Source organism: Crocuta crocuta, unplaced genomic scaffold, assembly GCF_008692635.1.
Source record: "Crocuta crocuta isolate KB4526 unplaced genomic scaffold, BGI_CrCroc_1.0 scaffold267, whole genome shotgun sequence".
NCBI classification, from domain to species: Eukaryota; Metazoa; Chordata; class Mammalia; order Carnivora; family Hyaenidae; genus Crocuta; species Crocuta crocuta.
Window position 1 is genome coordinate 962,742 of NW_027531899.1, and position 25,848 is coordinate 988,589.

General features: G+C 54.0%; 1 protein-coding gene across 1 annotated transcript in view; it reads left to right on the forward strand.

The window, feature by feature from the left end:
- FCGBP (Fc gamma binding protein) overlaps nucleotides 1-25,848 on the forward strand; it is a 39,354-nt gene that overhangs the window by 4,379 nt on the left and 9,127 nt on the right. The window contains 11 exon segments of the mRNA XM_077773624.1: nucleotides 4,292-4,862; nucleotides 6,605-7,125; nucleotides 9,397-9,964; nucleotides 13,983-14,575; nucleotides 17,299-17,890; nucleotides 18,002-18,201; nucleotides 19,540-19,681; nucleotides 20,868-21,205; nucleotides 22,278-22,851; nucleotides 23,158-23,774; nucleotides 24,192-24,735. Of these exon segments, the coding sequence (XP_077629750.1) occupies nucleotides 4,292-4,862; nucleotides 6,605-7,125; nucleotides 9,397-9,964; nucleotides 13,983-14,575; nucleotides 17,299-17,890; nucleotides 18,002-18,201; nucleotides 19,540-19,681; nucleotides 20,868-21,205; nucleotides 22,278-22,851; nucleotides 23,158-23,774; nucleotides 24,192-24,735 (5,260 nt within the window).

The window sequence follows — 25,848 nt, forward strand, 5'->3', positions numbered from 1 at the left end:
CAATTCTTCAGGTAATTCTACTTCTAGAAAATTAAAGGATACTCAGAAATATGGTTCAGAAAAAATAAAAGTTTCTGCCAATGTCAATTGTGATAGCAACAGGAAAAAAAGGCAACAAAATGTCCAAAAACGGGGAATTTCTTAAGGGACCAAACACTAAACTTAGTGAGCCCTGCTATGTCCTGGATTTGTTTCTTAGAGATTTCCATGTATTAACGCATTGAGTGCTCACAGTGATCTGTGGGGGTAGGTGTTATTGTTGTTTTCGTTTTTGTTTGTTTGTTTTTGAGAGAGAGCACTCATGAGTGTGAGCAGGGGAGGGGCAGAGAGAGAGGAGAGAGAGAGAGTCCCAAACAGAAAATCCCAAGTCCCGACCACAGGGCTCCATCCCATGATTTTGGGGTCACGACCTGAGCCAAAATCAAGAGTCAGACGCTCAACTGACTGAGCCTCCCAGGCGCCCCGCAGTATTATTATTACTTCTAGAAAAGGAAACTGAGGTCCAGGGAGAGGGGTGACTTCCCAAGGGCCCAGAGCCAGTAAGAGATGGAGCTGGGAACCCAGACAGGCTGGCTTCTGAGTCTCTATTCTTAACCTCTTCACCATTCTGCCTTACACAATATTTTATCACTGTTTTGTTCACTTTTGATATCAAATGTGCACATAATAAAATACATAAATCTCAAGTCACGGAGTTTTGACAAACGTGCAACCCAGACCTCCATTAAGATACAGAATATTTTTGGGGTGCCTAGGTGGCTCAGTCTGTTAAGCGTCAGACTTTGGCTCAGGTTATTATCTCATGATTTGTGGGTTCTGGGTTTGAGCCCCACATCAGGCTCTGAGCCGTCAGCACAGGAGCCTGCTTCTGGTTTTGTGTCTCCCTCTCTCTCTGCCCCTCCTCTGCTCACCCTCTGTCTCTCTCTGTCCCTCAAAAATAAATAAACATTAAAAATTTTTAAGTAATAAAAAAAGATAGAGAATATTTTCATCATTCTGGAACATTCTTTCATTCCCCTTCCTAAACAATCCCAACCCACTACCAGTGGCAACCACAGTTCTGATTTTTTTTTCCACCATGGATTAGTTTTCCCTGTTCAGGAACTCTGTGTGTGTGTGTGTGTGTGTGTGTGTGCGTGTTCAAGAACTTCACATGAATGGAATCACACAGCATAAGGAGCTCTTTGCGTAAAGCCTCTTTTGCCCAATACAATACTTGTAAGTTTCTTCCATGATGATGTGATTAATTTTTTTTAATAGGTAGAGCATTCACATAGCTCAGAACAAACAGGGTATGTTGTGAAAGGTCTGACTTTCTTTTTTTAAAAATTTTTTTTGATGTTTATTTACTTTCTGAGAGAGAAAGAGACAGAGTGTGAGGGAGGGAGGGACAGAGAGAGAGGGAGACAGAATCTGAAGCAGCCTCCAGGCTCTGAGCTGTCAGTACAGAGCCTGACACGGGACTCAAACTCACGGACAGTGAGATCATGACCTGAGCTGAAGTCGGACGCTGAGCCGACCGAATTACCCAGGTGCCCCTGGTTTTCTTTCTGTTGTTGGTTTTTTTAATGTTTATTTATTTATTTTTGAGAGAGAGAGAGAGAGAGAGAGAGAATATCCCAAGCAGGCTCTGAGCTGTCAGAGCAGAGCCCTGCATGGGGCTTGAACACCATGAACTACGAGATCATGACCTGAGCCGAAATCAAGTGTCCTCAGACATTTAACGTGCTGAGCCCCAGGCGCCCCTAGGTCCGGCTTTCATCCCCGTCTTCATCTGCTTTGCCCCTGCTCCCCACAGGTAGCTAGTTTTGTTGATTCCTTGCGGGTTCCCCTAGGGTTCCTTTATGCCAGTACAAGCAGCGTAAACAGTGCATTCTTCCCTCTCCCTTTCTTACCCAAGAGTACTGTGCCGTCTGCTCTGTTCTGCTCTTTGCTTTGTGCACTGAGTGGTACCTTTTGGAGCGGTTTCCAAATCAGCCTGAAGGGAGCCTCTGCTTTCTTTCCTTTTTTTTTTGTTTTTGTTTTTGTTTTTTTACATCCGCACGGTTCTCCACTGGATGGATGCCTCGTCATTCATTCAACTCAGTTCCCCGCGGATGGAGGCTTTTTCCACGATAGCCACCAGCACAGCGCTGAACAGCCTTGTACCTCCCTTGTTTTGTGCGCGTGTGGGTGGATCTGGGAGCCGGATCAGTAAGTGGATTCAAGTAGGTGTTCTCCAGACCTAGAGGGACTGAGCAGCAGTGCAGAGGGACTTCCAGCTGCAGAAGTTACGTGAGGAACTTTGAACAGGCTGTGCAGGTTTTCAGAGAGAGAGAGAGGGAGAGAGAGAGAGAGAGAGAGAGGCCCTCTTCCTTTTGTCAGATCCTTACAGAGGTCGGTGACTCAACAGAGGTTTAGAGCTCCTGACAGAATCATGATCAGGGTGCCTGGGGCAGCTCAGTCCGTTAAACGTCCAGCTCTGGATGTCAGCTCAGGTCATGATGTCTTGATCTTGAGATCAAGCCCCGAGCTCCATGCCGACCACGGAGACTGCTTGGGATTCTCTCTCTCCTTCTCTCTCTGCCCCTCCCCTGCCCTCTCTCTCTCTCTCTCTCAAAATAATAAATTAAAAAAAAAAAACATTAGGGGTGCCTGAGTGGCTTAGGCAGTTAAGCGTCTGACTTTTGATTTCGGTGCAGGTCGTGATCTTGCAGTTCATGGGATCGAGCCCCACATCGGGCTTACAATGTGTTATCACGGTGATAGTGCAGAGCCTGCTTGCGATCCTCTTTCCCTCTCTCCGCCCCTTCCCTACCTGTGCTCTCTCTCTAAACAAATAAATAAATAAACTAAAAAAAAAAAACATTTAAAAAAATCATGATAGGATATCCCCGAAACATTGCTAGGAGAAAAGAGGGCTTCATGAAATGGGGACTTCAGCAGGGTCTCATTATTTAAAAAGAAAAAAAAATCATGAATTAAAAGGTAGAAAAAACAACCCCAGCAGGCAGATTTTTAAATGTACCTGTGTGCACATGCATGCACACATGTGCGTCCACAGCAATGTGAGTGATTTCTCTCTCCTGATTTTTTTCTCATGAGGATTTTGTAAGTTTTCTGTGATGAGCGCCTATTACTTGTGTCATTTAAAATAGAGATAAGTATAGGCTCCCTGGGCCCAGAGCCCGTGAGTGTCTTGGTCACGGTTGCATCCACAGCACTGCCCAGCACGGGCCTGGACACACAGGAGGGCTCACAGAGGCCTTGCTGACCCACTGACTGAATGAAGATCTATCTTACCTCCTGCGGTCCCCTCTGCCTCTTTTTCCTTTTATTTTTTTCATACCCCATCCTCTTAGCTAAGATAAGCATATGGGAAGAAAAAATTAAAAAGAAACACTCAGAAAGAGGAAACTGGGCCCAAAAGACAGAGAGACACACTCCTTATCTCCTGGCCTGACTCTGTCTCCACTTAGGATATTTGCGAAGGAATCCCCTTCCCCATGTCTCTCTGGCTCTCCCTCACTGATCCTTTACAGCTCAGCTCAGCTGTCCCTGCCTCCAGGAAGCCTCCCCTGACCTGCAAGATTGCGTCTGGCTCTTCTTCTAGACGCCCACAGCGTCCTGCGTGTCCACCATCCCAGTCCTGATCACTCTGATCTGTCGCTCTGATCTCGTGACAGTTCTGTCTCCCTTGTTGGACTGGGAGCCCTATGAGAGCAGGCTCTGGGTTGTGTCAATGACCACTGTGTGCCCGGGATCTCCCAGCCAGGGCCAGGCACAGAGGGAGTGCCCAGTGAATGGTCGTCTAATGCAGCAATGCCTTCCTTCACTTACTGAGCACTTGCGATCCTACTAGGCACCGTTCAAGGCACTGGAGACGGAGCAGTGAGCAAAGCAGACCAAACTCCTGTCTTCGTGGGGCTGACAGTCTACGGGGCGAGGCAAACAATAAACATGAGAAGTGTGCCGATGATATGTTAGAAGCCTTAGAAGCTATAGGAAAAAAAAAACAGAGCAGGGAAGAGGAATACAGCATAGGGAGGGGTTGCCGCACAGAATAGGGGCATGTCACTGCCATGGTGACATTTGAGCAAAGCTTGTGTAAGGGACCAGGGAGTGAACCACACGTACGTCTCGGGGAAGAACCTTTCAGGCCATAGGGAAGCAAGGGCAGGGAGCCCAGGGCTTGGTTGGTGGCAGCAGCAGGAGGAAGGGATCCCGGCTGGAGCAGGGGAAGGGAGAGAGAGGGGGGAAGGGGCGAAGGCAGAGCACACGGGATCTGACCACCCGCTCCTCCCCCCCACAGATCGACAACCAGCGCTCGCGCCTGCCCGCCTCCCTGGCCGACGGTCGCCTGCGCGTGTACCAGAGTGGGACGCGGGGCGTGGTGGAGCTGGACTTCGGGCTGGTGGTCACCTACGACTGGGACTGCCAGCTGGCCCTGAGCCTGCCCGAGCGCTTCCGAGAGCAGGTGTGCGGACTGTGTGGCAACTACAACGGCAACCCCGCCGACGACTTCCTCACGCCCGAGGAGGAGCTGGCGCCGGACCCCATGGAGTTCGCCAGCAGCTGGAAGCTGGACGACGGGGACTTCCTGTGTGACGACGGCTGCCAAAACAACTGTCCCTCCTGCACCGCGGGCCAGGCCCAGCACTACGAGGGCAGCCGTCTCTGCGGCATGCTGACCCAGCCCGACGGCCCCTTTGCCGCCTGCCACAGCACGCTGCCGCCCCGGCCCTTCCTGGAGGAGTGTGTGTACGACCTATGTGTGCTCAGCGGGGACCGGTCCAGCCTGTGCCGCAGCCTCAGCGCCTACGCCCAGGCCTGCCTGGAGCACGGCATCTCTGTCGGAGACTGGAGGTCACCAGCCAACTGTCGTGAGTCAATGCCCTGGTGGGGCTGGGAGCTCGAGGTGGGAAGGCCGGGGACTCCTTGCAGCCGCTCAGGGTCTGAGCACTTCTTGTGTGTGGTTCAGCCTGAAGCTGGACCGCGCCAGGAACACAGGGATGGCTGAGGTGGCCAGACGGTGCCCGCACTGAGCCTGAGGTTGGGGCAGACACATCACTAGCCAGTGACAGTCCCGAGTCGTTCCTGCTGGGCTTGGGGAGGCACAGGCCGAGTGGCCAGGGTCAGCGCGGGGGAATTCCAGACCAGGAAAACTGCTTGACTCTGCCTGGCGGGGTCAGGGAGGATTTCCCAGAGGAAGGGATGCCCAATCTGAAAGCTGCCGGAGGAACTGACACTAGGCAGAATAAAGGGGAGCAGGAAGCAGGTTCGGAGGTGAGAGAGGAGCACGTGCAGGAGCCGGCGTGAGACATCGTCCTCGGAGTCCCAAAGCAGAAATGTGAACAGCTCTTTGTTTGTAGCCCTTTCGCGGCTCCCCTGATGCCCTCTGGGTAAAGTCCAAGCTCCTTAGTCAGGTTCCATCCACTTACTCATTCACTCATTCATAGGGGCCCCTGTCTGGCCCCATCCCTCTGCTGGTATGTGCTGGCCCCCCCAGCCCTCCCTTGTGAGGCTCCCAAAGAAATTTTCTGGAGACAGAAAGTCTAGTGTGCAGGGAAGGAGAGGTGCCCAGACCCAGGCCTAGGGCTTGAGACAGGGACTCCAGAGGAGGAGTAAGTCTTGGGGAGACACTGAGGCCATGTGGGATTTGTCTTGGTCACTCCTATGTGTCCTCGCTGCCCAGCAAACGCCCGCCCCCCCGAGCTCCCCAGGGCCTGGTGCAGAGGTGGAATGAGCGAGCATCTCCTATGGGCCAGACCTGTTCTTGGGGCTGGCGAGTCAGCTGAGGTTGAGGCAGATCAGATCCCTGCTCTCAGAGTTCATATTCCAGCAGCGGGGACAGACAGTAAGCAGTAAACTGTGGAATATCTTCAAAGAGCAAAAGAAAGGGCCTTTGTGTAAGAAGAGGAAATGGGAGGCTCATAGGAAGGCCTTTCTGAGCAGGTGACATGGGAGCCGAGAGCAGCAAAGGGCAATAGAGTGAGCTAAGTAACAATGAAGCAATGGGGTGTCTCTGCAGAGATTAACTCGTTTACCCCTCACCACCCTGTGACGTCAGTACTATTACTATCTCATTTTACTGATGGGGAAACTGAGGCATGGAGCCAGTGGAGTCGTTTGCTCACAATCACACAGCTTAGGAAGGGGAGACTGGGATTTGAACCCAGGCTGTCCAGGCTCCAGCAGCTTTCTCTTAGCCACATGCTGCACTGCCTTCGGAGGAAAGGCCACTACACACATCAGGAACAGCCAGTGCAAAGGCCCTGAGGTGGGAGCGTGAGGACCTGTGAGGAAGCCTCTGTGGCTGGGACAGAGTGAGCCAAAGGGAGAGGGAGGGGGGAGGAGGAGGGAGGTGATGGACTTCCTGACAGATTGGTGGTCTGTGAGCGAAGAGGGAAAGGAGTCAACTGTGTCTCTGAGGTTTGGGGTCCCAGCACCTGGAGGGATGGAAGTGCCATGCGGAGCTCTGGGGCAGGAGCATGGTTGGGGGGGGGGGGGAGTCCCTGTTGAGTGCTTTGGGCAGGGCGCCCTGCCAGGAAAGGGAACAGCCAATGCAACAATGCAACACCCTCGCACCCGCCTGAGCCCCCTCCCCTTCTCCGTCTCCCCGCAGCCCTGTCCTGCCCTCCCAACAGCCGCTATGAGCGGTGCGGCCCCGCCTGCCCGGCCACCTGCAACTCGGAGGCGGCGCCGTCCAACTGCTCCGGCCGCCCGTGCGTGGAGGGCTGCGTGTGCCTCCTGGGCTTTGTGGCNCCGCCCGCCCCGGGCCAGCAGGTGTGGGCGGACGAGCAGTGCCGACGGCGCTGCACTTGCGACGGCGCCACCCAGCAGGTGCGCTGCACCGACACGCAGGGCTGTCCAGCGGGCGAGCGCTGCCGTGTCCAGAATGGCCTCCTGGGTTGCTACCCCGACCGCTTTGGGAGCTGCCAGGGGTACGGGGACCCGCACTACGTGAGCTTCGACGGCCGGCGCTTCGACTTCATGGGCACCTGCACTTACTTGCTGTCCGGCTCGTGCGGCCAGGCCGCGGGGCTGCCTGCCTTCCGGGTGCTGGTGGAAAACGAGCACCGGGGCAGCCAGACCGTGAGCTACACGCGCGCCGTGCGCGTGGAGGCCCGCGGCGTGAAGGTGGAGGTGGGCAGGNGGTAGGGCTGGGGATCTGTTCAAAGACGTGTGGTTATGTCCTGGGCCCCAAGCCGGCAGTGCTGCCTCTCCTTCGCCCTGTGGCTGTCTCTTCAGTTGACTGTCTCTCCAGGTTTTGTCTCAGGGCCGCCTTCGGTCAGCACATCTGCCACACAGCAGAAGTCACGAACCACTGATTTTCTCTTAAAAAAAAAAAAAGATAAAAATCAAGAGGTGGGGTTGTAAGATTCACAACTCCAGTGAGAGAAGGATGAATTGGAAATGGATGGAAAACTGAAAGAAATCTCCGTGTGTCAGGCACCACCCCTGAACCCTTTACAGGCCTTAAGTCATAGTCCTCAGAACGACCTCATGGTGAAGGAAGTTTTGCCCATAAAGCTGAGTGTTTGGCATAGAGAAACTTCTAGATAAACAGAGGGCATAACAATTGATATTTATGTTCCCATCTCTCTGAGTCTGAAATAATAATAGCCAATACATATGACATTACTCCTAGGTGTTAAATGCTTGACGTAGACTAACTCACTGAATCTCTACAACAACTCTGTGAAGTAGCTAGATGAGGAAACTGAGGCACAGAAAGGCTAAGCCATCTATTCAAGGTCACACAGCTAATGAGTGACCGAGTCACAATTTGAAGCCAGGCTGTTTGGCTCCAGGGACCATACTCTTTTTTTTTTTTATAGTTTATTTATTTTTTGAGACAGAGAGAGACAGAGCATGAGAGAGGGAGGGGCAGAGAGAGAGGGAGACACGGAATCAGAAACAGGCTCCAGGCTCCGAGCTGCCTTCACAGAACCTGACGCGGGGCTCGAACCCATGAACTGCGAGATCATGACCTGAGCCGAAATCGGTTGCTTAACCGACTGAGCCACCCAGGCGCCCCATCCAGGGACCATACTCTTAACCACGACATCCTCCTGCCTCTCCTGAGGAAAGAGATGGAATAGACAGGGACAGAAGTAGGTGAAAGAGTACTCCAAGCAGAAGGAACAGTGAGTGCAAAGGCCCTGAGGCAGGAACAAACATGAGGGGCAGAGAAACAGCCTGGGGGCCCAGGGGGCTGGAGTGGGGGCAGGGGATGATTTAGGGGACAGCTGTGATAGAGGTCTTGATTTAAACCAAAATCTGAAGGACAAAGGAGAGTGAAGGGTGGTGGTTTGGAAACAGAGGGAGCAGCAGATACAAAGGCTGAGGCTGGACTGAGCTTGAAGACTCAAGAGAGCAGCATGGAGCCAGTGTGGCTGCACCAGAGAGTGAGGCTGGAGAGAAGGGGCAGAGCGGGTGGTAGGAGATGAGGTCAGAAAAGTGGGGGGAGAGGGGGTCTGTTTTAAGCCAAGACGTAAAGGGTGATGGGGAGGTAACCAGGCAAAGAATAGGGATGCGGAAGACAGTAGGAACGTAGGAATGTCGCGAGCAGAAGGTACCGCAAAGGCCCCAAGGCTGGGCTGAGCTTGCTGGGTTCAGGAGGTCAAAATGGCTGCGTGGCTGGAGTCGCAGGGGCGGGGAATGGGGCAGTACTAGAGAAGAGATTGGAGAGTAGCGAGGCTCAGATCACCTGGGGCCTTTTAAGCCATCGTAAGGGGGTTGGATCGAAGCTAACCCCTAACAGATGAAGTAGCACTGGGCAAGGAAAGAGTACTGGGGAGAGGGTATCTAGGAGGAGGGCATGGCAAGTGCAAAGGCCATGAGGTGAGAGTGCATTTGATGCGTTCAGGGAGACAGCAAGGAGGCTGAGTGAGCAATATGGTAGGTGATGCCGGTACAAAGGTGGACAGGGCCAAGGTCAAACTAGACCCTGTCGGAAGGGGCTTGGATCTGCGCCAAGTCCTGAAGGCTGAAGGACAAGCAGCCAGGAGAAAAGTGGTGGGTGATGTTCTCAGCAAAGTGAAAAGGCCCTAAAGTTGGACTAAATTGAGAGAAGTGGAGGAATATCAAGACAGCCAGTGTGCCTGGAACAGACCGAGTGAGGCGGGGGGAGTAGGAGGCAGGAAGGTCCGAGAGGTAATGGGGAGACAGATGCTGTAGGCTCTGAAGGCCATGGGTTAGGGATTTGGATTTAAGCCGGCAGTTGAAGGTAAGAGAGGTAGATGGTGTGCCAGACAGAGGGAATAGCAAGTGCAAAGGCCCTGCGGGGGAACCAAGTATGATGTGCTAAAGCGAACGGCAAGGAGTTGAGAATATTTGGAGGCAAGTGAGTGAAGGGTGGGACACAGAGCCATGAATACGCTGACCCCATGGACCTCCTTCACCTCTACCCAGGTGGATGGCGTCCTTCAGCACCTGCCCTTCCAGGCCGCAGACGGCCAGGTGCAGGTGTTCCTCCAGGGTCAAGACGCCGTTGTGCGCACGGACTTTGGCCTGACCGTCACCTACAACTGGAAGGAGCGTGTCATCGCCAAGGTGCCCAGCAGCTATGGCGGGGCCCTTTGCGGCCTGTGCGGGAACTTCAACGGGAAACCAGGTGACGACCTGGCCCTGCGTGGTGGAGGCCAAGCTCCCAACGCGCTGGCCTTCGGGAACAGCTGGCAGGAGGAGACGAGGCCAGGCTGCGAGGCCACCGAGCCAGGTGACTGTCCCAAGCTGGATTCCCTGGTGGCCCAGCAACTGCAGAGCAAGAAGGAGTGCGGGATCCTTGCCGACCCTCAGGGGCCCTTCCGGGAGTGTCATGCCAAGCTGGACCCACAGGGCGCCCTGCGTGACTGCGTCTATGACCGCTGCCTGCTGCCGGGCCAGTCGGGGCCACTGTGTGACGCACTGGCCACTTATGCTGCTGAGTGCCAGGCCGCTGGGGCCACCGTGCACCCCTGGAGGAGTGAGGAGCTTTGCCGTGAGTACCTGAGTGACGGCAGGGGGCTCAGCCTCGTTTGTGTCCACTAACATATAAGTATCGTTAATTCATGTAACTCCGACAGAAGTATTATGAGGTGGGGACTGTAGTTATACCCATTTATCAGATGAGGAAAGAGAGGCTTAGAGAGAGTCAGTTACACACCTAGGATCACGTACAGCTAGAAAGTCATGGTTGCAGTAAATATTTGTAAGATGGCCAAAAATATCTGATGGCCCTGGGTCTAATTCCTATGGCAGGGGTCATTCAGAGATAAGTAGCAGTGCTGCCTTTAGAAGAAGCCTGACCCTGGTCCCCTCTCCCGTTTTTCTGGACCATCTGGTCTACTTCACCCATTTACAGTATCTGCCAGGATGGTACATATCGCTCTCTGTTGAAATACACATGATAAATACATGAATGTCACATCATTTCTTTTTCCCCTTCAACTTATATTCATTCATTCATTTATTCAACACACATTTGTTGAACACCTACTGTGTTCCAACCACTGAGGATATAATGGGGGAGAAAAAAGGGGAAAAAATTCTTGCTCTCTTGAACTGACCATCTTATGGTTTTTAGTTCCAGCAGAACATAACCTAATGTAATATATATATATGGAAATCTCTTTTTAAAAAAAAAAGTCATTTTTTTTTTTTGAGAGAGCATGCACGTGCATGAGTGGGGAAGGGACAGAGAGAGAGAGAGGCTTTGGGATGTCAGTGCAGAGTCCGACATGGGACTCCATCTCATGAACCATGAGATCATCACCTAAGCCATTTTCAAGAGTTGGATGCTTAAACCACTGAACCACCCAGGTGCTCCAGAAAGTGTATTTTTATTTTTTTATTTAAAAAAATTTTTTTAATGTTTATTTACTTTTGAGAGAGAGAGAGAGAGGAAAGAGACAGAGTGAAAGCAGGGGAGGGGCAGAGAGAAAGGAAGACACAGAATCCAAAGCAGGCTCCAGGCTCTGAGCTGTCAGCACAGAGCCTGATGCGGGACTCAAACCCACAATATGTGAGACGCTTAACCAACTGAGCCACCCAGGCACTCCAGAAAGCCTCTTTTTAAATCACTGCATGGGTTAGTTTTTGCTGTGTAACAAATATCCCCAAAGTTAAAAGTGATATTGATTTCTCATGAGTCTGTGGGCTGGGCTGTTCTAATCTGGGCCAGCATGGTTTATCACTGCAGTCCTACTGGCAGTCCTGTGAGGGCTGGACAGTCTACAGTGGCCAGACTTTACACAACTGGCAGGCTGGGTGGTTTGGGGGACCTTATCGAGGACGGCTTGCCCCTGCTCCACTTGGCCTCATCTTCCAGCCAGCTAGCACAGGCTTCCTCACACAGCAGTCTCGACATTCCAAAGAACAGCGAGCAGACAAGCCTCAGTAGGCAAACACACTTCAGGCCTCTGCTTGGCGTCACATCTGCTGTTATTCCATTGGCCAAAGCCAGTAGTGTGGCCAAGCCCAGAAGACTGGGTGGCTGTTCTCAGTCTGTCCCAATCCCCATCATACTTCTCTGCCACAAACATATACACATGTGAACATTTCATTATTTTTAGAAATTCCTGAGACCATCAGACTCTAAGTGTTAAAAAAAAAAAAAGTAGGGGGGGCGCCTGGGTGGCTCAGTCGGTTAAGCATCCGACTTCGGCNTTATTTAAAAAATTCTAAAGATTTTACTTTTAACCAACCTCTACACTCAGTGTGGAGTTCAGACTTAAACCCTGAGACCAAGAGTCCCATGCTCTACCAGCGGAGCCAGCCTTCGTTGAAATATTTTAAAGCAAATTCTAGACAAATGAATTTTCCCATAAATACTTCAGTAAACATCTCGGACAGATAGCACTTTTTTTTAAATTTTTTTTAATGTTTTATTTATTTCTAGGAGAGAGAGAGAGAGAGAAAGAGAGAGAGAGAGAGAGAGAGGCAGCGTGAGCAGGGGAGGGTCAGAGAGAGAGGGAATCACAGACTCCGAAACAGGCTCCAGGCTCTGAGCTGGCAGTCAGCACAGAGCCCGACGCGGGGCTCGAACCCACGAACCGCGAGATCATGACCCAAGCGAAAGTCGAAAGTCGGACGCCTAACCGACTAAGCCACCCAGGCGCCCCACAGATAGCACTTTTAAAGAAACATGCCACAATGCGGTTATTACCAGTAACAAAAATAACACTGCTTCTTTAACATCATCTAAAATTCAACTGAGGTTCAAATTACCCCAATTGTCTAAAATTTTTTAAAAATGTGTTTTTTCAGTTTATTTGACTCTGGATCCAGACCAAATCCACACACTGCATTGGGTTGGTTTTTCTTACATCATTAAAAATTTTTTTTGTAAATATTTATTTTTGAGAGAGAGAGAGCACAAGTGTGGGGGAGGGGGGCCAGAGAGAGAGGGAGACAAAGAATCCAAAGCAGGCTCCACACTCCATGCTGATAGCACAGAGCCCGATGTGGGGTTTGAACCCACGAACCCGTGAGATCATGACATGAGCCAAAGTCAGACACTCAACCGCCTAAGCCACCCAGACACGCTTAAATCATTTTTATCCTATAATAGCACTTTTCCATTTTCTGGCAACATATTATTATGAAATTTTTCAAGTGTATAGAAAGATTGAAAGAATTTTACAGTGAATACCCATACACTTACCAGCTAGATTCTACAGTCGACATTTCACTGTACTTGCTTTATCACATATCTGTCCCTCTATCTGTTTTGTTTGTACCATTTATTTATTGGTGGTGGGGGGGAGTCATTTGTCCTGCAGAATTTCCTACTTTGTGGACTTGGCTAGTTGGTTCTTTGTAGTGTTATTTAACTTGTCTCTCTGTCCCCTGATTCTCTTGTAAGCTGGTTATGAGATCTCAAACAGTGCTGTCCAATAGAACTTTGGTGATGATGGAAATGTTCTGTCCCTGAGCTATGCTGTATGATTGCCACCAGTCATGTATTGAGCACTTGAAATGGGGCTAGTGTGACCTAGGAACTAAGTCTTGGTTTTTGTTTTTTGTTTTTATTTTAGAGAGAGAAAAAGAGAGAGAGCTTGTGCACAAGGTGGGGAGAGAGGCAGAGGGAGGGAGAGAAAGAGAGAGTGAGAATGAATCTTAAGCAGCCTCCATGCTCAGCACAGAGCCCGACACCAGGGCTCAATCCCACGACCCTGGGATCATGACCTGAGCTGAAATCAAGAGTAGGACACTCAACTGACTGAGCCACCAGGTGCCCCAATCTTCCGTTTTTAAAATTGTAATTAACTTACATTTAAATGGCCACAAGTGGCTAACACATCAGCACAGATAGAGACTTTATTTGGCTCAGTTTTAGTTTTTTTGTTTTGTTTCAAGGAAACCACCTGTTGTATAGTTTGGAGCTACTGGAGTTGGGACAGAGGAATGATTATTCTTTTCCTCTTCACAACACAGGCCACATATTTTAATTTGCTACTACTATATCTCTCCCAGAGAAGGAAGAAGTCAAAAACACTGTATTCATGAATACATTGCATTGATCACACACACACTGTACCTGCACATATTTGCTTAAAATACGTCATTAAAGGGGCGCCTGGATGGCTCAGTCGGGTAAGTGTCCAACTTCAGCTCAGGTCTTGATCTTTCAGTTCATGAGTTCGAGCCCCGTGTCGGACTCTGAGCTGTCAGCAGCTGGAGCCTGCTTTGGATTCTGTGTCTCTTCCTCTCTCTGCCCCTCCCCAACTCATGCTCTGTCTCTCAAAACAAACAAATAAACATTTTAAAATATGTCATTAAAGACATTACAGATAACCATCAACCACAGTGAAATTGGAGTCGAATCCTACTTATCAGGACCAGATTCACTGTGATATCATCCCCCCTCCCCGAGAAGATGATCTCACAGAGTAGACAGATTATACAGAGGGCTCCCTGCACGGGCCGCTTACGTGTGAGCATGGGAGCACGCGTGTGCCTGCACGAGCGTCGCCAGGGAGCGGGGCCCGTGATGCTCACAGCGGCTCTCCCCACAGCTCTGAGCTGCCCGCCCCACAGCCACTACGAGGCGTGCTCCCGCGGCTGCCCGCTGTCCTGCGGAGACCTCCCAGTGCCCGGGGGCTGTGGCTCGGACTGCCACGAGGGCTGCGTGTGTGACGAGGGCTTCGCGCTCAGCGGTGAGTCCTGCGTGCCCCTGCCCGCGTGCGGCTGCACTTACCAGGGCATCTACCACCCGCCGGGCCAGACCTTCCACCCGGGCCCCGGGTGCGATTCCTTGTGCCGCTGCCAGGAGGGCGGCCTGGTGACCTGTGAGCCCTCCACCTGCGGGCCGCACGAGGCCTGCCGGCCGGCCGGAGGCATCCTGGGCTGCGTGGCCGTGGGCTCTGCCACCTGCCAGGCATCGGGAGACCCCCATTACACCACCTTCGACGGCCGCCGCTTCGACTTCATGGGCACCTGCATGTATGCGCTGGCTCGGACCTGCGGGACCCGGCCCGGCCTGGAGTCCTTCGCCGTCCTGCAGGAAAATGTGGCCTGGGGCAATGGGAGGGTCAGCGTGACCAAGGTCATCACTGTCCAGGTGGCTAACTTCACCCTACGGCTGGAGCAGAATCAGTGGAAGGTCACGGTGAGAGCAGGGGTGGGTCGTGAAGGGGAGGGGGCCTGGGATAGAGGGTGCTGGGTGGGTGTGACATGGGCAGGACTCAGCCCAGGGGTGGGGGCGGGGGTGGGGGAAGGGCTCGGATCTGGGAATGGATGTGGAAGGCACAGGGTTCCCGAGGAGAGGGGGTGCCGGTCAGAGCCCCAAGTGGAGAGCGGAGGGGTGAGGAGGCCTTTGGGACCTGGGACCTGCTCCCATGTGACTCAGTTTCCCCCTCTGTCTGCTCCTTAGTCTCTCCTCTCCCTGCCTCTGACTATCCCCTCTGAGCATCTCTCCCAGCCCCTTCCCTTCCCCTGCACCTTCCCTGCACCTGGCCCCTGCCCCAGCCACCTCCCTGGTCTCCTAGCCAGCAACATGATACAGTCAGAGACGGGGCAAGTTCAGGGATGGGAAAGGTTCAAGGACAGAGGACAGTCTGGGGTTGACCCCCTCCCCCCTCCCCAGCCATAATGACAGTAACAGTAGCTACGGTTTTTACTCGGCTGATCCCTGACTTTGTTGGCTGCTCAGCAGTTCACATCCACAGTGTCATTTCATCCTTGTCGCCAGAAGTAGGACGAGTTGCTTTATTCTTTAGAGGGGGAGGGCCCATCACTGGCCCAAAGTCCACCAGCAAAGACAGAACTTGAGCCTAGGACAGCATGCCAGGAGACAGCACATGGGATCTTGGGGGCTCCGTGCTGCCTTTCTGAGAAGGACTTGGTCTCATGTAAAAGCTGGAGGGCTTTCCCCAGAGATCTCACTAAAAGGCAGGCACACAAGTCTCGTACTCGTGCAGTATGGGCAATGAACATGCTGAAAAATAGCCGACTTTTTCAGGTGCCTATATGCATTACACTGGCCACACATTAGATGCTTTAACAGAGTCCCTGAGGTGGCGCAGGCTCCTAGGACAGTGACTGGCATATAGCTGACTGTGAATATACGAGTGGTTGGTGTTATTTGCATCTCCCTGAATCCCCCAGCTTCTCCATGAGGTGGAAACTATTATTATACCCACTTTACAGGTGAGAAAACTGAGGCACAGAGTATGTCACTTGTCCTTAACTGCTCCCTGTCCCTGCTTGAGAAGTATGGCAGGTGACAATGTTTTTAGGAGCCACGGACAGGATCGTGTCTGCCTCTTGCCTTCTCTGATTCCTTAATCTTCCAGAAGACTCCGATGCTTGTCATGTCTGCATTAAGGAAGGATGAGCAAACGTGTTAATCAGGAGGGGATTTATAAGACTTGGTTGGTGCCCAGCAGCCTTCAATCACAACCACTGGTTCTTGGCTAGGGGGCCCGACGTTCATTTCCCATGAGCCTATGGTCCACCCCCTGATGCTTAATGCAAAAAGCCTCAGCACCCACTTATTTGGCAAAGTAAAAATCTTCTAATCATAGTTCATCCCAGTAGCAGATGCTCCCCAAACACCCATTCTGTGCCAGACTCATTTCCCTGCACTTGACAAATATTGGTTTATCTAATCCCCACTGCAACCCTGTGGGCCCCACTCCGTAGATGAGGAAGCAGGAAACCCAGAGAGGGGTCTTCACCTGCACAAAGTCACAGAAAGAGTAAAGCTGTGTTAGAACCCAGGCTGGTGGCTCTGGGATCCTTCACTGCGTTATTGATCGGTAAGTGGAGAATCAAGGGGTAGCCGGTGAGCATGTAACTCTGTCGAGACCTGTATGAGCATCCTGTGGCTGCTGTAACAAGTTACCACAAGCATGGTGGCTTAAAACAATGGAAATGGGGGCTCCTGGGTGGTTCAGTTGGTTAAGCGTCTGACTTCGGCTCAGGTCATGATCTCACGGTTCGTGGGTTCGAGCCCCGCGTCGGGCTCTGTGCTGACAGCTAGCTCAGAGCCTGGAGCCTGTTTCAGATTCTGTGTCTCCCTCTCTCTGACCCTCCCCTGCTCACGCTGTCTCTCTCTCTCTCTCTCAGAAAAAAAAAAATTAAAAAAAAAAACAAAAAACGGAAATGTGGGGTGCCTGGGTGGCTCAGTTGGTTGAGCATCCAACTTCGGCTCGGGTCATGATCTCACGGTTCATGGGTTCGAGGCCTGCATCAGGCTCTGTGCTAATGGCTCAGAGTCTGGACCCTGCTTCGGATTCTGTGTCTCCCTCTCTCTCTCTGCCCTTCCCCAACTCATGCTTTCTCTCTCTTTCAAAATAAACACTTAAAAAATTTAAAAAAAAAACACCAGAAATGTGTTTTCTTACCCTTTTTGAGGCCAGAAGTCCAAATTCAAGGTATTGGCAGGGCTCTGGAGGAGGATCCATCCTTGCCTCTTCCAGCTTCTGGAGGTCCCAGGCTCCTTGTTCCTTGTTCCTTGGCTCACGGTCACCTCCCTCCCATCCCTGTCTTTGTCTCCACATCTCTGTCTGTCTCCTCTTCTGGCTCTTATCTTTATATAAGGAACCTGGTCACTTCCGGCCTGCCCTAATCCAGGATGATCTTGAGATCATGACCCTAAGTACATCTGCAAAGACTCTTATTCCAAATGAGGTCATATTCAGGGCTTCCGGTAGGACATGGCCATTCCGCCCACTGCAAAGACTCGGCCATGCTGCCCATTTTACAAATATGGAAACAGAGGCCCAGAGAGGTGAGGTCACATGGATCTCCAGTGTCAGGCAGGGGCTTGAACTAGGGCCCGCCCTCCCAAAGTGTGCCCCCTGATGCGTGGAATCTCCCACCTCCCAGGTGAACGGCGTGGACAGGAAGCTGCCCGTGGTGCTGGCCCAGGGCCGGGTCCGCGCCTTCCAGCACGGCTCAGACGCTGTGATTGAGACTGACTTCGGCCTGCGTGTGGCCTATGACCTCGTGTACAATGTGCGGGTCACCGTCCCAGGCAACTACCACCGGCAGCTGTGTGGCCTGTGCGGGGACTATAATGGTGACTCCAAGGATGACTTCCGGAAGCCGGACGGCACACAGGCAGGAGGCCCCACCGAGTTCGGCAACTCGTGGGAGGAGGCGGTGCCAGGCTCTCCGTGCCTGCCGCCACCCACCTGCAAGCCGGGTGAGGGCTGTGACCCGGACCTGGAGTGTAGACCTGAGCTGCAGGAGAAGTACCAGCAGGAGAAGTTCTGTGGGCTCCTCACCAGCCCCACTGGGCCGCTGGCCGCCTGCCACAAGCTGGTCGATCCCCAGGGTCCCTTGAAAAACTGCGTCTTTGACCTCTGCTTGGGTGGCGGGAAGGAGAGCATTCTCTGCAGCAACATCCACGCCTATGTGAGTGCTTGCCAGGCGGCTGGAGGCCAGGTGGGGCCCTGGAGGACCGAATCATTCTGCCGTGAGTAGAGGGCAGAAAAAGGGGAGCACAGGGAGGGGAGACTGAGGCACAGAGGGGGCCAGACTCTGGGCCCTGCAGCCCCTCCCTCTGACCAGCACCCTCTCTTTGTAGCAATGAAGTGCCCCCCCAACAGCCACTACGAGCTCTGTGCAGATACCTGCTCCCTGACTTGCTCGGCACTCAGTGCCTCCCCCGAGTGCCCGGAGAGCTGTGCCGAGGGCTGCCAGTGCAACCCCGGCTTCCTCAGTGACGGCCAGGCCTGTGTACCCATCCAGCAATGTGGCTGCTACCACAACGGCGTCTACTATGAGGTAGGACCCCGGTCATTGCGGGCAGAGCCTGGGGCCTCGCGCTGGACCCCCTCCCACAGCCCACCACCCCGCAGCCTGTCCACTCGGCCTCCTGAATGTCTCTCCTCACCTTCCCTCCCCCCCATCATGGCCCCACCGTGGTACCTTTGTCCTCTCCCACCTGCTCCCTCCACACCCTCACTTTTGCCCCTTCTGGGCCACCCTCCTGATGGCAGTGGGAAGACCTTTCTCAATACAGCCATGGGTCCTGCAGCTTTAAACCCTCTCCTGGCTCCCCAGCTCTAGACTGTCTCTGCGACACAGTAGGCACTTCCAGCTGCTTCCCTCTCCAACCCTCACCCACTTACTCCTTTTCTTTTGATTTGACTGTGTGTGTGTGTGTGTGTGTGTGTGTGTGTGTGTAACATCTGTCCCCTCAGAAGACCACGAGCTCCATGAGGCCAGGGACCCTCTGCCTGCTCTCCTCATACAAAGGACAGTGACAATAAGCAAATAGGTGGTACTTCCTACATGCCAGTCACTGCTTGCACTCCTGGTACACAGCACACGTGCGTTACACACACATAGGAACGTTTATTATGAAAAATTTTCAAACATGCAGACTTCAAGAGAACAGTGTAAATCTCCATGTATCCGTCCCTTGCCTTTCGCGACAACCACGTTTTTGTGATCTTGTTTCATCTCTTATCCCTGTTTCTTCCCTAATCAGGATTATTTAAAGGAATTCCCAGGGCGCCTGGGTGGCTCAGTCAGTTGAGCATCCGACTCTTGATCTGGGCTCAGGATCGCAGGGTTGTGGTAACGAGCCCCGTGTCGCCCTCCGTGGTGAACGTGGAGCCTGGTTGAGATTCCCTCTCTCTCTCTCTCTCTCTCTCTCTCTCNAAAACGAACTCCCTTTCCCCTGTACCTTATGAGTATTATTAATTAAGTTATACTATCATAGGTAGGTGCTATTAGTATAGACAGTTTACAGATAAAGAAGCTGAGGCATAAAGAGGTTAAGCAATTTGCACAGAATGATACAATCTGGAAATAGCAGGATGAGGCTGCAGACCCAGGGAGTTTGCTCGGGGCCTTTGCTCTTAATTAGTACATTATACTGTTTTTTCTGTACAGCAGACATTAAGTGGATATTTTGGAAAAATGAATCAGTGAATGAATGAATGAGTGAATGAATGAGTGAATTGGATCCCAAGGCCACGTGGTGCCTTAGTTTCACAGACAGGGGGCCACCCTGCTGAAAGATGTCCCTTTGATGTCCTCTTTCCCTCTATCCCTGGGACACTGGAGATGCCGATTCAGTTCCCGCCCTGATGGCCGTGCCCTCTGTCCTCACAGCCGAACCAGGAGGTCCTGGTCGACAGCTGCCAGCAACAGTGCGTGTGCCACCCTGGGAAAGACCTGGTGTGCCAGGCCCACAGCTGCAAGCCAGGGCAGGTGTGCGAGCCTGCAGGAGGCGTCCTGAGCTGTGTCACCAAAGGTGCTGGGCCCCCTGGGGCTGGGAACAGAGGATGGGGACTCTGGAGCAGCGGGAGGTGTGAACTCAGATTCTCACAGTCGGCAGCACAGAGGACTGAGGACTGAAGTCTCCGATCTGGGGCCCCCCAGGCTGGGATTCCCAGGGCCAGGGGCACAGGGCCTCCAGACCGCGAGGTGGTCTTCCTTATGGTGGAATCCAGGTTCTGGAGACCCTCAGGGTGAGGTTCCCTGGAGCAGAGGTCAGAGACCCTTGGCATAAGGCAAAGACAGGCAAACTTTTCCCTTAAAGGGCCAGATGGTAAAGATTTGAACTTGCAGGTCTTATAGTCTCAGTTGTAACTACTTAACTCTGCCACTGTGGCATGAAATCAGCTGTACACTGTGTAAGTGAGGGGGTGAGGCTCCAATAAAAGCCTCGGATATTTATAAAAACAGGCAGCTGGCTGTGGCATGGGTCACTGACCACTGGTATGGAGGATTAGGCTCAGGGCTTCTACTACCACCTCCCCTTAAAGGTAGGGGAAAGGGGGACCCACAGGTACAGAGACAGAAAGCACAGTCCTGAGGTCTCAGGCAGAGACCCCAACAAGGCTTGGGTCTTAGATTCAGGCCCTCCCGCCAAGAGGAGGATCAGGATTTATAGGGAAACAGTCTCAGACCTGGGACCTCCCCCAGATTACATCTAAGTCACAAAGCTTCCCCCCAGGACTGGTTTCTTAGCATGAAGGGCAGAGAATAACTCCTTATTCCCAAAGATACGAGAATGGAGCTCTCAGAACTGACTGAGCCTTGGTGCCACTGCACAGGATAACAGGGTCTTGAACACGGATAACTCTGGGGCTATGGATGCCCTCAGGGCTGGCATTGCAGATACTGGGAGCCCCCGGGCTGGGTTCTGATGCAGGGACCCTAGAGTCTGAGTCTTGGCGGTCAGGTACTCGGGCCGGGGGTCTCAGACAGCAAACTGCAGGGCCTTGGGTGTGGGAGCCTTTGATGGGGTCTTAGGCACAGTCCACCGCAGGGCCTGGATTTCCAACGCGGGGGACCCCCGGGGCCTGGTCTCAGAAACAGCCAACCGCAGGGGCTGAGTCTCAGATGGGAGGCCCCTGGTGTCTGTCCTCACCTTCGGGAGCCCTTCCGGGGCCGATGCTGGGCAGCCCCACGAGGTCCTCTCTCCCTGCCTCCAGACCCGTGCCACGGTGTGAGGTGTCGGCCACAGGAGACATGCCAGGAGAAGGACGGCCAGGGCGTGTGCGTGCCCAACTACGAGGCCACGTGCTGGCTGTGGGGCGACCCGCACTACCACTCCTTCGATGGCTGGGACTTCGACTTCCAGGGCACCTGTGACTACGTGCTGGCGGCCGCCGGCTGCCCAGGGGTCAACGCCCAGGGCCTGACCCCCTTCACCGTCACCACCAAGAATGAGAACCGGGGCAACCCTGCTGTGTCCTTTGTCAGGCGCGTCACCGTGTCTGCCCACAGAGTCAACATCTCCATCCACAAAGGCGAGATCGGCAAAGTCCGGGTAAGTCCTGCAGGATGGTCCCTTGAGCCCCCTGGTCGGGGGGAGAGGGGTCCTGCCAGCCACAGTTAGAACCTGAGAGCTCTCTCTTCGCCCAGCCCTCAAACTAAATGACAGCAAAAAGCAACAAAAATAACAACAAACATCACCTCTCTGTGGGGCATTAAAGGAGCCTAGCCCTTTGCTAAGGGTGTAGCCCTTTGCTAAGGGTGTGGGACTTCAGCACTAGCCTTTTTAGAGACCTGGGCTTGAATCCAGTCTCTCCCTGTGAGCCGTGTGATGTTGGGCAAGTGACTTTTCCTGGTGGTCCTCAGTTTCCTCACCTGTGAAACGGGGATCCAATGGCACATGATAAGTGCTCAGCAGAGGGTCTGACCCGGGTGAGAGGCCGTGAATGTTTGCGAGGGAGTAAGGGAGAGGCCCAGGGCCTCCAAGTGGAGTGAAATTCAAGGAGATTGGGGGGAGGGTATGGGGGGGGGAGAGACCACCCTTCCTGCCCATGGTAATGGAGTTGCAGATTAATGGCAGTTCACAGGGGGAGAGAGAGACAGATATGGAACAGGGTAGGGTCTCAATAAATGATACTGAGCGAGTTGAAGAGATGTCCAGACACACAGAGACATACAGGAAAGAGAAAGAGCCAGAGAAAGAGTACGTGTGTGTGTGTGCACCTGTACACACACACGCACAGAGATGCAGAGAGAGAGTCAGTGCACGCGTGAGAGAGACAGAGAGGGAAGGGAGACCCAGAGAGAGAGAGAGACACCGAGTGAGAGAGAAACTCAGAGAGGGAAAGAGAGATCCCAGAAAGAGAAACAGGTTTAGATGTAGAGAGAGGGAGAGACAACAGAGAGAGAGGAAGGGAGGGAGATGGGGATAGAGAGACCCAGAAAAAGAAGCAGCGTGGGTTTCAGCAATGTCCACAATGTCTGTCAAGTGACCCACAACCATCGGTGGCGAGGAGGGCCTTGGCGGCTGCCAGCCATGGCAGGCTCGGGGAGGGAGGTGGGGGGGGCCAGAACTGGAGTCCCCCCCTCCAGTGAGCTCTGTGCCTCCTTTCCCCCTCAACCCCCAGGTGAACGGGGTGCTGACGGCGCTGCCAGTCTCTGTGGCCGGTGGGCGGATCTCGGTGACCCAGGGCGCATCGAAAGCGGTGCTGGCAGCCGACTTCGGGCTTCGGGTCACCTATGACTGGGACTGGCGAGTGGAGGTGACTCTGCCTAGCAGCTATCACAGCGCAGTGTGTGGGCTCTGCGGGAACATGGACCGCAACCCCAGCAACGACCGAGTGTTTCCGAACGGCACGCTGTCCCCCTCCATACCGGTGTGGGGCGGCAGCTGGCGAGCTCCAGGCTGGGACCCGCTGTGCTGGGATGAGTGTCAGGGCTCCTGTCCATCGTGCTCTGGGGACCAAGTGGAGGAGTACAAGGGCCCTGGCTTCTGTGGGCCCCTGGCCCCTGGCGCGGGAGGCCCCTTTGCTGCCTGCCATGCCCAAGTGGCTCCCGACAGCTTCTTCAAGGGCTGCGTTCTGGATGTCTGCTTAGGCGGCGGGGCCCATGACATCCTCTGTAAGGCCCTGGCCGCCTATGCCGCTGCCTGCCAGGCCGCCGGGGTCGCCATTAAGGATTGGAGGGAGCAGGCTGGCTGTGGTGAGTGAGGAGGGGAGCAGAGCAGGAGCTGGGCGGGGGGGGGCAGTCTTGCCGAATCTTTTGGTTTGTTTCTCTCTTTGTTTTTGTCTCTCAGTTTCTTGGTGCTTATCTCTTTGTCTCCCTTTGATCGTCTCTCTGCCTCTCTGTTCGAGTCTTCCTCTGTGTCCCTCTCTCTGTTGGTGTCTCTTGCTGTTTCTCTGTCCCTCTTTGTCTCTACCTCTGTCTCCTTCCCATCCTCTGACCCCACCCCCCTGACACCATTCTCTTCTCTTTCTCTCCCTCCCACTCCTCCATCCACCCCTACAGAGATATCCTGCCCTGACAACAGCCACTATGAGCTCTGCGGCCCACCCTGCCCGGCCAGCTGCCCATCCCCCACGCCCCCCACGACCCCAACGCTATGTGAGGGCCCCTGTGCTGAGGGCTGCCAGTGCGACTCAGGCTTCGTGTTGAGTGCTGACCGCTGCGTTCCCCTGGACGGCGGCTGTGGCTGCTGGGCCAACGGCACCTACCATGAAGCTGGCAGCGAGTTCTGGGCCGATGCCACCTGCTCCCAGAGGTGCCACTGCGGGCCTGGGGGTGGCTCGGTGGTCTGCAAGCCTGCCAGGTGTGGGCCAGGCGAAGAATGTGCCCTGCTGCCCTCGGGCCAGCTCGGCTGCCATCCCGCCAGCACGGCTGAGTGTAAGGCCTGGGGTGACCCCCATTACATCACCCTGGATGGGCACCGATTCGACTTCCAAGGCACCTGCGAGTACCTGCTGAGTGCGCCCTGCTCCGCACCAGCCCAGGGTGTTGAGAACTTCACAGTCACTGTAGCCAATGAGCACCGGGGCAGCCAGGCCGTCAGCTACACCCGCAGCGTCACCCTGCACATGTATGGCCACAGACTGACCCTTAGTGCCCGCTGGCCCCAAAAGCTGCAGGTGAGGGGCATGGAGAGGAGCCCTGGGGTCATCTGGGACGGTTAGGGGTTTACCATCCCCCTGGTTACCTTCCAGTGGTTAGTGGACATGATGGGGGAAGGGGGTTCAGAGTACAGGTCTTGGAGGAGGAGGGCTTCCCCGTTTAAACTAATTAGTTTATTCTTTTAGTTTAGCCTTAGTTTATTCCACTATAAGATGGGTCTAAGAAAAGTACCTGCTTCACAGAGTCGTGTGAGGAGGCAGTGGCATCGTGTCTATAGATGCTCCTTATTACTACTACTATCATCATTATCACAAAGTGTAGATCACATGCTCAGCCACCCCATCCCCGCATTACCCACTCCTTAGGGAGTGGAGTCAAAATTCGAACCTGTGCCCACGCCGTTCACGACCCCTACCCCTACCCCGTGCCCATAGGTGGACGGCGAGCTCGTAGCACTGCCCTACCAGCTGGACTCGCGCCTGCGCGCGTACCTGAGTGGCGCAGACGTGGTGGTGACCGCCGCCACCGGGCTCTCTCTGACTTTCGACGGCAACAGCTTCGTGCGCCTGCGCGTGCCGGCGGCGTACGCGGGCGCCCTCTGTGGCCTGTGCGGGAACTACAACCGGAATCCAGCCGATGACCTGAAGGCTGTGGGCGGAAACCCAGCAGGCTGGCAGGTGGGCGGCCAGGAGGGATGCGGGGAGTGCGTGCCCGGGCCATGCCCGCCGCAGTGCACGCCTCAGCAGCAGGAGGCCTTCGGCGGCCGGGACGCTTGCGGCGTGATCTCGGCCGCCGACGGCCCGCTGGCGCCCTGCCACCGCCTCTTGCCGCCAGAGCACTACTTCAAGGCCTGCTTGCTGGATGCCTGCCAAGCCCAGGGCCATCCGGGTGGCCTCTGCCCTGCCGTGGAGGCCTATGTGGCAGCCTGCCAGGCCGCGGGGGCCACGCTCGGCGAGTGGAGGCGGCCGGATTTCTGTCGTGAGTACTGATCCATGCGTGGTCCACCCCGTGGGGTCATCCCTCCTCCCCTCTTCACACAGCTCAAAGACAAGAGTCCTCTCCTCTTCCGTGGGGCTCCGGCACCCCCTTGCCTCCCATGAGCCAGATAGGTCCTGTCAAAAATACACCGGGGCATTTATTCCCGAATTGTACCAGGTCGCATATTGCCATGGGAGACATTCGGATACACCCGGTCAGAAACGCTGAGTACCGGACCCTCTCCGGGATTCATGTGCTCAGATGTCTCACTCAGATAGACTGGGGCGGTTGACCCTGTCACAGCTATCCAGCGAGATACACATGGTCAAGTAGATTCTCTCAGGTACCCTGGGTCACAGAGACCTAGAGACTTCCACCTGGTTAGATGCACCTACACTGTTTCAAACACTGACATCTGCAAGGTCAGATAGAATTGGTGGGATAGCCTAAACAGGGACTCTTCTGGTTAGAGACACTTGGACAGATACTCGCAGGTACAACCGTGACCCTGACATAGCCCCAGGTAGATATATACAGGTTCATGGTCAGATAGTCCAGATAGTTCCCCCCTCAGGCACATTGCCTTGGTCAGATTTATGCTGGCGGCTCCACCAATCAGATACACATGGTTAGAGTCACACTGGACACCAGCCTTGTCTGAGACACTCCATCAGAGGCTCCAGGACAGGCGTCCACAGTCAGGTATATTCATACCAGAGATGCAGGATACGTTTGGTCCCGTAGCTCGGTCAGAGTCACCCCCCACACACACACCGAGATACCCATATATTTGGTTCCAATCCTGCATATCTTGGTCAAATATAGGTGGTCAAACTCACCCAGTCAAATTCACTTTATCTACAGAAATTTTGATCAGATTGACCCGCAAAGTGGTCAGAGAGACTTGGTCTCCACAGCCCCATCTCGAATCTTCCAGTTAGATACACTGGGTCAGACACTCCGCTCAGATCCCTGGATGGATTCGCTCATGAAATATTCTCAGGCAGGACATACAGATTCACCTGGGCAGGTTCTCCCACTCTGTGCCTCCCCTGAGTCCCTGTGTCCCCCCCCCCCCCCCCCCCCCCCCCCCCTCGTCCTCCCCCCCCCCTC